This window comes from Ischnura elegans, chromosome 10 (genome assembly GCF_921293095.1).
Source record: "Ischnura elegans chromosome 10, ioIscEleg1.1, whole genome shotgun sequence".
Lineage (NCBI taxonomy): Eukaryota > Metazoa > Arthropoda > Insecta > Odonata > Coenagrionidae > Ischnura > Ischnura elegans.
In genome coordinates, this window is record NC_060255.1 from 69,171,238 (window position 1) to 69,183,729 (window position 12,492).

At 35.5% G+C, this 12,492-nt stretch overlaps 1 protein-coding gene across 1 annotated transcript in view; it reads right to left on the minus strand.

The window, feature by feature from the left end:
• LOC124167365 (very-long-chain (3R)-3-hydroxyacyl-CoA dehydratase) overlaps nt 1–11,669 on the minus strand; it is a 22,902-nt gene extending 11,233 nt beyond the window's left edge. Inside the window, exons 1-5 of the mRNA XM_046545373.1 lie at nt 11,554–11,669; nt 11,296–11,388; nt 11,060–11,176; nt 5,780–5,890; nt 1,954–2,077 (exon numbers count right to left, since the gene is read on the minus strand). Coding sequence (XP_046401329.1) covers nt 1,954–2,077; nt 5,780–5,890; nt 11,060–11,176; nt 11,296–11,370 — 427 coding nt within the window. The 5' untranslated portion in view covers nt 11,371–11,388; nt 11,554–11,669. The remainder of the gene's footprint in view (nt 1–1,953; nt 2,078–5,779; nt 5,891–11,059; nt 11,177–11,295; nt 11,389–11,553) is intronic.
• Nucleotides 11,670–12,492: the final 823 nt, after the last annotated feature.

Genomic DNA, 12,492 nt, shown 5'->3' on the forward strand with positions numbered 1-12,492 from the left:
TGTGGCACTGCTGAGAGCTTGTCGAGGCTAATGCCAGAGCTGGAGAGAGATCATGCACTGTGCATCCACAGATGCACCTTGAAACAAGTGGCAAAAATAGTTTTCTGATATTTCATTTGCAAAATTATACACAAAATATACATTTTAACGCAAATGCAGATCTTGTTCCTCTGTGAAATCACACCAATACAAAATTAAATCATTAGTTAAAGGTGAGTACAGAAATTGAGGGGTTTTCACCCTTGGATATATAGAGAGCCTGATATAGAGAGCGATATTCAGGGATTACGAGTAATCACTAAACCAAGCATCCATATTAAGCGGCAAATCCAGGCTGCTGATCAAGAGTTAGAATATTTTTTTCGTAGTATCTTTAGTTTTAGTTACCAATAGAATCTGTAATCACTGCATCAACCAGAAATCATAATAATGAGTTATTAACTAAGGATAGTTAAAGAAATATAGGAAAAAGCATTGGGATGTACGTGTTTCACTGCTTAATAATTTTAGACATGCAGGGGACTAATATATTATGAAAATCCTTTATCATAATGGCAGTCAGATTTTCTCATTTCTTAGAAAAAAAATCCAAAAGGAGTTCACAGCAGCAGCTATATTTGAGGCTCTCCTCTTTAATCTTAATGAACTGTTTTTAATCATCCTTCAATGATGCAACCCTCAATGCACATACGTGTACCAAATCTCCTCACAACAAATTTGCCATTTTATCAGTCCCATCGAATTCATTACATGGAGGATTTAATGCAATAGACACTCTGTCCAGAAAAAAAACCAGGAATGTAGAAATAAGAGAGTAAAGAAGAGGAAAACTAGGTGTTTACATCTGGTATTGCTATCAGAGGGCAAGGGATTCCATCACCTAGTAAATACTGAGGTGTGACTTACTTCAGGTGTGGTACTACTATGTGATGAAATCCAGATTTTGAATAAACAACTCAATTAATGGACCATACATAGTGTAATTTTTATATCCGTTAAGGAGGGTTTCCCGAAGTCAAGCCTGAAATTAGTTTGGCAAAACTCTCACGCCACCTTGGACAACTATTATTACATATTCATCACATACACCTTGTACTTATCAATTTTGCATAGCTAAAATGGGAAAAGTGCAAAGTTTTTTATAATGAATATAAGATATTACCACAAACAAGAAGATAGCCAAAAACATCCCTGCAATCGCGTCTCTAAGTCTCTATTCTGAGGCCCATGAAATAGGCTGAAACTGAAAAATATTAATGTATGACTGACTGACTTTAATTTATGAGTTTGAGCACTTAACAGTGATTCCATAAAATTTATGACAGAAAAAAAATAGTCGCCACCAATCAGTGCTGAAGGTGAGTAATGCCACACCAAATCTTTACTTGCATTTTTCTCATGAACCTTACCCTATAGCGAAGAATGCCACATCACTCTTTCCACACCTCATAGGTGCCTTTAGAAAATGACTGGGTCATTTGATTCCCGAACTTAAGTTTGGTGAAGTCTCTTTATAATGAAAATGAATTTGGTCGCATACAGGACTATTATGCAAGTAAAGATTATTGACTTCAGTGAATCCCAAGAATGAAAATAATTAGGTAGGGAAAAAATTTAAAATGTAAATATGCTCACAGTGTTGCTTCCTTGTCGGTATTTGATGCAGCTACATGATATAATGTTGGTTATTTGGTAAAAACATGTTGAGAAAAATGTAAACCATCCACTACTGCCAAAACCAAAACTCTAACATCCAGGCTAACAAATCATAGTCAATTTAAACACAAATAATGTCAATTTAGATTAAAATATGTAGATAAAAAATTTAAATTTTTATCGAAGACCCAACATTATACCATGTGGCTGCATCAAATACCAAAAAGGTAGCATTACTGTGAACTACAAATGATATTGCACCATATTCTGACAGATGATTTCCAGAAATAAAATTACCTTTTCTATAGCCCAATTCCTCTTTCCGTAAGGAGTTATACATATTGGGATAATCATTCATTACATTCCTTTTTTCAAGCTCTTCGTCCACATCATCTTCAGACTTCCAACGGTCAAAGTCAATCTGAAAGTACACATTATTCCAATGAATAAAACATGCACTATCACTACCATGGTAGAATTTCATTTTTGGTGATAGTCGATGCGTAATAATAATTTATACATAATACATAATAATACACGATACATAATCATTTATACATAATAATTATTTATCAAAAATAATACATTGTTCAAATTATTCATTAAGTTTGACAGCAATTTTTCTTAATGATTTCCTAACTAATAAAAAAATAAAAGTTTAATAAAACACAAAATAACTATATTTTGTAATATTTAAAAACACATTGAAATCGTTCTTAATATTTACAGTCAATTTTTTTTAATTAAATTTAAAATAATTAAAAATTTCTCACTTAAGTGGCTTTTAAATAAGATAATTTCCTCATACATATCAACAACAAAGTGAACACACAGTAAAAGAGGCATATTAGCTGTTGGTCACATGAATTGATCAGGGATACCACTACACCTAAATAATGAAATTCACGGTTTTTTCCAGGTTTTCACGTTTTTTTTTTTTTTTTCCAAGTTTACACATTTTTTTTTCATGTTTTCACAGTCTCAATTTCGACAAATTCACAGTCTGTTAATAAGCCAACAATAATACAATCACCGGCCGAATATTAACTAAAAATTAACGCACGCGACAGACGCCGTGAAGGTAAATGCAGCAATGAAAAGTGATATCTGTTATGACTTCACCTATTATTTGCAAAATTCAGGGCCGACTAAAGGCCCAACCCAACTGCGCTCTTGCCCGGACACCAAATACCATGGCCTCCTTTAATGTCCTAAGGACCTTCTTCCGTCTGGACACTTGAAGTCCTTTTTTAATTCCTCACCAAGAGATTTTTTTTGCGCACATTGCTATTACCACACAGTAACCAAATTTCCCTTACCCAGTCTTTCTAAGATCGCGGAAAATATTTTATTAAAATTGTTTCTAGAATGTAATAAATCAATTTCATATAATTATAATACACTTGGTTTGAAATAGTATACAAAGACAAAATAAATACCAGCTGAAACACTATTTTCACTTTCACTTTATTATTCACATAAACTCAAACAAGGTGAGCACAGTCTATTGGGGGCTTTAGCCATAAATTGAAAGCCTATTTGAGGCAGAAATGTTTCCATCAGTAAAATTCCGATGGCAAACTCATATTCTGAAGCATATTGCATGTGCCCTCATTTTGTGTGGTAAGCAAACTTCGCGTTACAAATCAGATAATTTTCGTATATGGTTCATTCTGGGTCTATTAGAAATGCCAGTTATTTCATTCATCCTTTTTCAAATGCAAGTCCATCCCAAGCTATAACTGAAATTGAAACGCTTAGACAAAATAACAGACTTCCGCCATAAAAATGGAAACTATCAGTCAATAAGTCGTCATATAGTACAGGCCAATTACTACACTTCGAATATTCGGGTGTAGATAAATGCTTAGACTAAGAGTCTGCGTGTGCCTGAACTTGAAACATGATTAACATATCGAATTTGATCAGTCAATCGTAGTATCATTATCAAGATTGAGATATATTTAAGGTTTCATGGCAAAATTCACGGCTTTTCCAGGTTTTATCACGGTAGACGAAATTTCCGGTTTCAAGGTTTTCACAGTTGAGTGAGAACCCTGTTGATATGAGGGGTAACATTCAAACCTTCATTAAACTTTATCGTCCTTGTGATACCAAAAGGGACCGCAAGAACGGTTTTGTTAATAATGTTTTTGCTACCACCATAAATTCTGCGGCCTTTACATCTCGCACCCCTTTTCCCTGCTCAATGTACTTACAGCCCACTGATGCACATGAAGTCATTAAGCTTGTTAACTCCTTCCCCAACAATTGGTCCTCTGGAATTGATGACATCCCTATGCCGATCATTAAAACTGTAATCCATTATATAGCAAGTCCACTAGTTGATATTATTAACACCTCTTTCCTAAGTGGTGAATTTCCCTCTCGCATGAAACTAGCCATAGTATCTCCTATCCCAAAAAAAGGCTCATCTTCAGACCCCAACAATTATAGACCAATTTCTGTCCTTACTGCTTTTTCCAAAATTTTCGAAAAAGTGTTCTATTCCCGTATCATTTCTTATCTTGAATCAAAAGATATCTTGCATGATTCAAAGCATGGCTTCAGGAAAGCAAGATCGACAATTACTGCCGCATATCAATTGTTAAATTCCATCTATAATGCCCGAGACAAAAATTTACATTCACTTGGAGTGTTTTATGACTTGTCAAAAGCTTTTGATAGAGTCAATCATGATATTCTCTTACTTAAGCTGGCCAACATTGGAATGAGAGGAAAAACCTTGGACTGGATAAGATCATATTTAACTGGTAGAAAACAAATTGTGAAATATACGTGCCGGTCACAGTATAGTAATGATATCTCATTCTCTTCTCCTTCAGATATTAATACTGGGGTCCCCCAAGGTTCCATACTTGGCCCCCTCCTGTTTATTATTTTTGTTAATGACCTACCAAACCTGTTTCCTCAACAGGATGTTGTGTTATATGCTGATGATACTTCATGTCTGTCACATTCTAGAAATATTTCTGATCTGGTAAATTCTGTCAATACTTCAATTTCCAGGATGGCTGAGTGGTGCAATACCAACCATTTATCAATTAACATTAACAAAACTGTTTTCTTGGATTTCCACCCTAAGAGTGTCACACCTATAATTAATCACCAACTTAATCTGATGAATGAGCCCATTACCCAAAGTAACTGTGTTAAATTTTTAGGTCTTCTGGTTTCAGACGACCTTAAATGGACACCACACATTGAAGCCATCATGAATCGAGTTAGCACTGGTATTTTTATGCTTAGAAGGCTGGCCCCATTTCTATCTCTTTCTACCCTCAAACTTATCTACCATGCTAATGTTCATGCTCATATATCTTATGGTATTATGTTCTGGGGAATTTCACACCATGCAAAAAAATTATTTTCTCTACAGAAGCAAGCATTGAAAGCTATGGTTCAAGTGCCTAAGAGGACTCCTGGTAAACCGATCTTTTTGGACCTAAAAATATTAACACTTCCCTCCATTTTTATCTTGAATTGTGCCACTTTTTTTAAAATGCATCCTGAGCATTTTCCAAGGAATCATGAATGGCATGACTACCACACTCGCTCAAAATGTGACGTTCACCTCAAAAGTCACCATCTATCTCTAGCTCTCAAGGGACCTCATCACACTCCAGCCATCATTTTTAATAAACTTCCATCTGAATTGAAAAACTGTCCCCCTTCCCTATTCAAAGTTAAATTATGTAAATTTTTAGCAGGTAAAGCCTATTATGATATTAGCGATTATTTAAATGATTCTATGTAATTTGTATTATTGTATTTATGTAATTTGTATCATAGTGATTTTTGTGACGAAACCATGCAATGTATATTGCCAGTCCGGTGAATAAAAAATTATTATTATTATTATTATTATTATTATAATGTTTTTGTTAATAGCCTTGCGGTTGCTTTAGGGACCCCTGAGACACATTTTGTTTTAAATCGGCTTGTAATGAGTTTCGTCGCTCGAGAGTTAACTGGAGAGCTGCTTACAATTTAAACCTAGGCCTTAATATGAGGCAAAAATCATTCAATCCAAAAAGATATAAGTCCAAGGATATCAATTCATGGAGCTACATCACTACCAAAATTGCAAAGCAGAACTCACCTTCAGCCAAACTGCTTTCTGGGGTTGGCAAGTCAAACGCGGCCACCAGTTATTGGTCTCTTTCTTAATGGTGAAGTCCACTTGTCGATCAAGCACCCTGTACTGACTTTCCTGAAATATTTTCAACATGCACACAATTGACATATAGCTTGCGAATCAAATTATCAGGCTAATGTATATGATGTGTATTCACATGTAATGGGAATTTTTAAAATTTTGTGGGTTTGGAGAGTCTGATAGCCAACATTTTTTTATTATGTTGGTATACATGCCCAATGAAGTATGATATAAGCTTATGAATTTTAAGCTGTATTCATTGTTTATTTTGTCTGTGGCAGCCACTAAGGTTAGGCATGTTTTTATGAACTTGGCGATTTTCGGCTCACACTTCATAGCTAGTTGGTGAATATTTGGCCAATAATACTATTGGCCAAATCTGTAACAATGCCCCAGCCTCCATATCCCCCAGATGTGGCTTCATGTGACTTTTCCTGATTTCCAAAAATAAAGTAAACCTTAATGGCATCATTTTACAAGCATCTACACCTACATACTACCCCGCAAGCTGCCTAAAAGGCCAGGGTACTTCACTTACCCAGGTACTTCACTTCATCTGCTGCCATTATGTTAATACCATCACAGCATAAACATGGTTATGATTGGATGAACTCCACAAAATATGTACCAACATGCATTTGCTCAGAGTAAGTTCGAGTCCTCACTCTTGTCTCCACAAATGAGCATTGCATAAATCCGATGATAGAATTTCATAGTCAAGAGTGATCACTAATTTTGTGATAGATGATAGCATCGTCAGCAAATAAATGTATTCTACCGCTAATTTGGGAGCAGAGGTCATTAATGTATATAATGAACAAAAGGGGGCTGATGACGCTCCCTTGAGGAATACCTGATGTCACTACATCAGAGCTAATTCCATCAAGAACTACTTTTTGTTTACGACCATTCAGAAAGTCAGAAAGTCGCATATCCAGCTTACCACTGTTTAGTTTAATCCACATGACTGTAATTTGTATAAAAGTTTTATATAAGTTTATAAAAGTCGAAAGCTTGCTTAAATCTAGAAATAATGTGTCAACTAGTCTTTTCGATTAACCAGATTTGAAACTTCATGAATAACATCACAAGAAATCGCTATTACAGAGCTATTGGCTATCCCAAAGGTCAAGTTTGAGAAGTGTTCCAAGGATTGAAAGAAGCACTGGCACAAGTGCATAATATCTAATGGGGACTATTTTGAAGATGGCAACATTAATATAGAGGAATAAATATTTTGAAATAATAGTTAATATATAATAGAAATAATAGTTAATAAGTAATAAATAGTTTGAAATAATATTTATACTGTAGGAAATGAGTTTTCTCTGTTCGCAATCCTCTTGGATTAACAGTAAATTCAGAGTACAAGGTTTTTCCATACATTAGGATCCTACATGTTTGTACAAGTAGCCATACCAGCTTTAAACTATGCCTGGGTGCTCGTATGCTGCAGTCATAGCCAGCTGATTGGCCTCCAACCCCACATTCTCCTATGTACTCCTAGCAAGAACTGAGGGAACAACACTCCTAAGGCAATACATGCCCAAACTGCTCTGATTTACTCAGCTCTTCATGAATCTAATTTTCTTCTCCACAGCAATTTATACCTACTCCTCTTTCTACCCTATCCCACCCTTCCTCAATGATCTCAATATACTGTACACTATACTCCATAAGATTCTGGTATTCCCTTCTCTTTGACCTCTTCAAATATTCTACATTACCCTTCCTAATCCTTCTGCTTTTTCTTCACCTTTTCCAACTTACATTACATCAAATTATTACTAACATGTTGTGGTGTGAATAAGCATCTTCCAAAGGGAAGAGTTGAATATTTCAGAGTAATACATACTGAGCAACTGTCTTACCATGATATAAACTGCAAATGATATGATGAATCTAAAATTGGAGTGAATTTTGGTCCTGAAGGACTATAACCTTACATTTTAGCCATAGAATGATTTTTTTTCATAAAGTGGTCATCAGAAACTTCAAAACGTCAAAAAGTTGTCCTGATTTTTTAGTACATTGATTCTACTCCCCATAGTACATTTTAAAGAGTTTGAAAAATGAAGAATCTGTGAAAAATTAAATAATAGGCCACACCCATAGCAACACCTCACCCTTTATCCAATTTTACTGGGATTGTAACCCTGGGATGAAAAATTAGTTTAAAATTTTTTAATAACTCCACCAATATTGAGTTTTGATGACATTTTACAATAAATTATAGGTGTCTAATTTGTAATAGCAGCCTGAAAATGCATCTTTTGTATTGTCAATAAAAAAACTGGAGACTTTACATTCAATTCGTAAAGTAATGCAGAGCCGAATATTTGATAATTTCTTTGCTCAAGTACATATGGTTCATATGTTTTCATGTAAAATGTATTACCACTAGCACACATTTATTTAGAGGAGATCCAGACTTTTACTTTTTTTTAGAGGAGGTAGTTTCTAAGCCATTTTTCAGATAATTTATCTAAAAAGCATTATGAGATCTTATTATAAAGAACAACAATAGTTGTACAACACAGTAATTCATTTCTCTTCACCAAATTTTTCCAGAGATACTAAGTTTCAAAAAATGCTGACTCATGCCATTGGATGCCACGACAAAGGCCCAAATAAATGATCTCAGCAACTATCGCATTATCAGCAATCATAAATTTCACCAATAATCAAGTGAAATGTTTTAATTATTTGCACCAAATTTCTTTGAAAATTGTGATGGTCGTGCAGGGACCACCAGGCCTCTTAACATTGGATGACCCCTATGGACCACAAGGTGCTCTGCACAGTAATACTTGCTACCACTTAAAGTCAAGGAGGCCAGCCCCCAATCTATCAAAGCAGGAAAATTTTCAAGCATTTAAGCTGTCCACTGCCTTCCACTTAAACCTGCGACATCACTTTCTAGCGGATACATATGCGGGTGCGGGGGACACATGCCCCACCCCCTGTGGGGCCGCCCAAATTGCCGAACATCACAGAACCAAAATAGTAACTTTTTTACATCAAAAGATGGCATTGTCTTATATACTCGTGTAATCAGTTTGAATAAAACTTTCATAAACTTTGGATGAGACTTGATTATTTTTTTAATATGATACAAGTAAAGCAGTGGCATAGCCAGGAATTTCACTTGGGGGGTGGGGGTCCGAAATCAGAGGGGAAAATTTTTGAAAAACAGGGTACTAATTAGAGGGTTTTAAACTAATTTTGATGCTTTTCATAATCGAAAAAAAACTTCATTTGTTAAAAAATATTTTTTAAATTCATGATTTTTTCAATATTTTGTTATCTTTCATGGGAAAAAATATTGTGTTTCAATATTTCGGGGGGGGGGGGGGGGGAGGGGGGGGGGGTCCGGACCCCCCGAATCCCCCCCCTCCCCGGCTATGCCACTGAAGTAAAGGTAGCTAAAGATAACTTTTGGCCACCCACTTGAGATTTTTCTGAATCCACTACTGATCCATCATCCAATACTATCACACTTTCATTTTTTTTAATTCCATATTTACCTAAAAAACAACATATCACGGGATGTTCACATTTAAATTATTTAATCTACCATTTTATTGATCTTGGCCCCCCATATATATATACCCTACTGAGCTAAGGCACTTAAATTTACTGAAAAATAAACCATACTACTTAAACAACAAATGATCCGTTCAGTATGTCAGAACTATCTGCTAACTCCCGACCCACACCTCAGGCAGACCACTATTTGTATCTCTCAGCATCTTAAGTCTACCCTTAATCCAAAGTATACTTACCTGTGTTGCTTGTTCGAAACTATCATCATCTTTTCACAGTTAACTCCAGCCTAGACAATCACAGCTCCCACTCCAGAAGCAACTTCCACATTCAAATACTACTCCAGTCTCAGTTAAAAAAGACCATACTCAGGGGTGGTCAGGGGTGAATGGGGGCCCTCGGCTGGGGCTCATGATGGGGCCGACGGTAAAGTTAAGGTAATTGCATGCCCGGAAATGGATCTTGATGTTATTCTGTCTCTTAAAAATTAGCATTTTCATGAGAAAAAAATACTTCAGAGAATTTCGCAGCTTATAAAAATTTAATATTACAAATCTAAAAAAAACTCTAAAATAAGCTTTTCGAATAACCCTTTCAAAAAAGAATCTGGTTCTCTTCAGTCTCCTGACTCTTTTATTTTATTTATTTCTATATGACCTTTTTAAACTTACTGTGCTATAAAAAAGCAAATTAATGAAAACTTAGAATTTATAACTGCAAATATACTTTGGTTCAAGTAATCCGCATCTAATTTTTTTTACACCTTTCATATGTGCATCACGATAGACGTGTGTGTCGTGGAGGCCCCGTAAGCTTGGGCCCTTGGCGATCGCCAACCAGCCGACCTGTGGCCTGACCGTCCCTGACCATACTATTACTTTGTCACGGTGTACCATAAGATTCCCACCACCATTCAGTTCAAGGCTAAATTGAATATACCTTTAACAGCCTAAATTCTAAATTCAAACAGCTTACAACCATCACTCTCCATTTCTTCAGCAAACTCGTTTTTATTCAGAAGATTTCAACAATAAGCCGCAAAACACTGCCCACCAAATCCTATTTGTCTCAAATCCAATCACAAGTAATTCAACCACATAATTGGTACAAAAAATGTTACGGAAATCGCCGGGAAATGACTCTAGAGAAGGCAATTCCCCACTAAAAGAGGATTTTCGGCATCATGGTAATGAATCACAAGGATATGAATTAAGGGATCGATCAAAAAAATAGGAATGATAAGTAACTTGTGCAATGAAGGAAAAGCATAATTATGATTATGATGAGGTAATCTTCAAACATTTACTTTATGCATCAAAAACTATTGACATATTCGCAAACTTCAATCCAAACGGTCAAAACCCCTTTTTTTGATACCAAGTAGTAGTTTTTACTTCAGACACTGAGTTTATCACATAGGAGCCCCTTGTTACCACTTCAGCATTCCAGCCTCATAAGAGAGAAAATTGGCATACAATATAAACATTAATTCTGTCATGAATTAGGTACTCATAGGCCCCTCAAAATTGACGAAAAGCACTACAGACTCCATTCTCAACAGGAGCATGAAGCCTAGCTGTATCGCATTATCTTCAGTTTGACATGAATTCTCTAAATATTTTAAATAAATTGCAACAAAATTTATGGACGTATGAGTAAATAACAGAGGAAACTCACCTCCGGAATTATTGGCAAGAAGAAATCAAGGGAAAACTCATAACTGTGAGGTCCCTTCGCACCAATACCATGGGATGAATATGTAAGCTTCTTTTCCTCCAAGGACACACGAGGATCCTAAGTTTTTAGCAAGACAGGAATATATCTTAGTGATAAAATAGAGATATCCCATGAGATAAGAAAATCACAACACTTCAAAGATCAGCGAACTCTTGGGTAAGTGAAATAGGAAGTACCTTGACTTCTTTGAGATCGACTTTTAATGTAATGCAGCTCTCAGTTTGAGCCCAATAAACAAATGGCCTCAGCATTTTTATCTTCTAATAGACCTAAAACAGGATTTTCAATTGACTTAAAACGTCTGCATTTTGACAAATACATCACAACGATACACTATGTTTTTGAATGACATATTAGAAGAAATCGTCTGAAAAGTATTACTAAGATTGAAAATTTTTCACAGTATTATTTTTCAAAACAAATAATAATTTTACCGCTCGTAATTTCACTAATCAGCATTCAAAATAATTACATGAACAGCATTTCTACATACGCTGCACTACACGCCACATGTGCTTCGCAATACGATGTTCACTTTTGATTATCGGCAATTTTAGGAGGGTAATTTGAAAATGCTACAAGTGCTATACCTACGCACGACAAAGTAATTTCAGAACTTAAGGACGCATTTAAACTCGATTGAAGGCAGTGCTGTTGTATAATTGAGTATAATAAATTAATAGTAAGTACATTGGGACTATGAAGACGAATTTCTGTGAATATGCCATTCCTGTGCTCTGAGAGAATTAAAAATATTATGAAGTATCTGTTTGCATCTTTTCATACACATTTTATGACAACTGACCGTCATTTCTACACCTATATCTATTACTATGGAAATTAAAAACGATAACTTCACATTAGAAAAAAATAGTTTCATGATTCATAGTGACGACTGTAATTGCAAATCCATTTGAATGGGTACATTTGTAATGGCTAGAAAAGAGTTGAGAAAACTTACTGTATTAAGAAGAATCATGGACCAGCCACGACTGTAAAACAGTATCTCGCAGCTGCACCAAAACAGTTCATGGAATGCCACACTATCATCAACTTACTCTTACTGCAAAAATATGCCCCTCACTGCTCCTAAATTAAAACTAAATTTCCAATTGAATGTAATAGTTTTGTGCCTTTCCACATTTTATAACAAATATACAGTGTCAAGGCCGTAGCCAGGAGGGGGATTGATCCCCCCCGAAATGAAATAGATACTTTATGTTCGCTTGGTGCTCACACGACAATATTATATAGCGGCGCCGGGACATCTAGTAGTCCAATGCGACTTAAGTCAATAATTATCTAAGTAAATTTGTAGGTGCAGTGTGTGTAGTTGTAGTGCAGTGTGTGAAATAAAAGTGCCGTTAATTAGT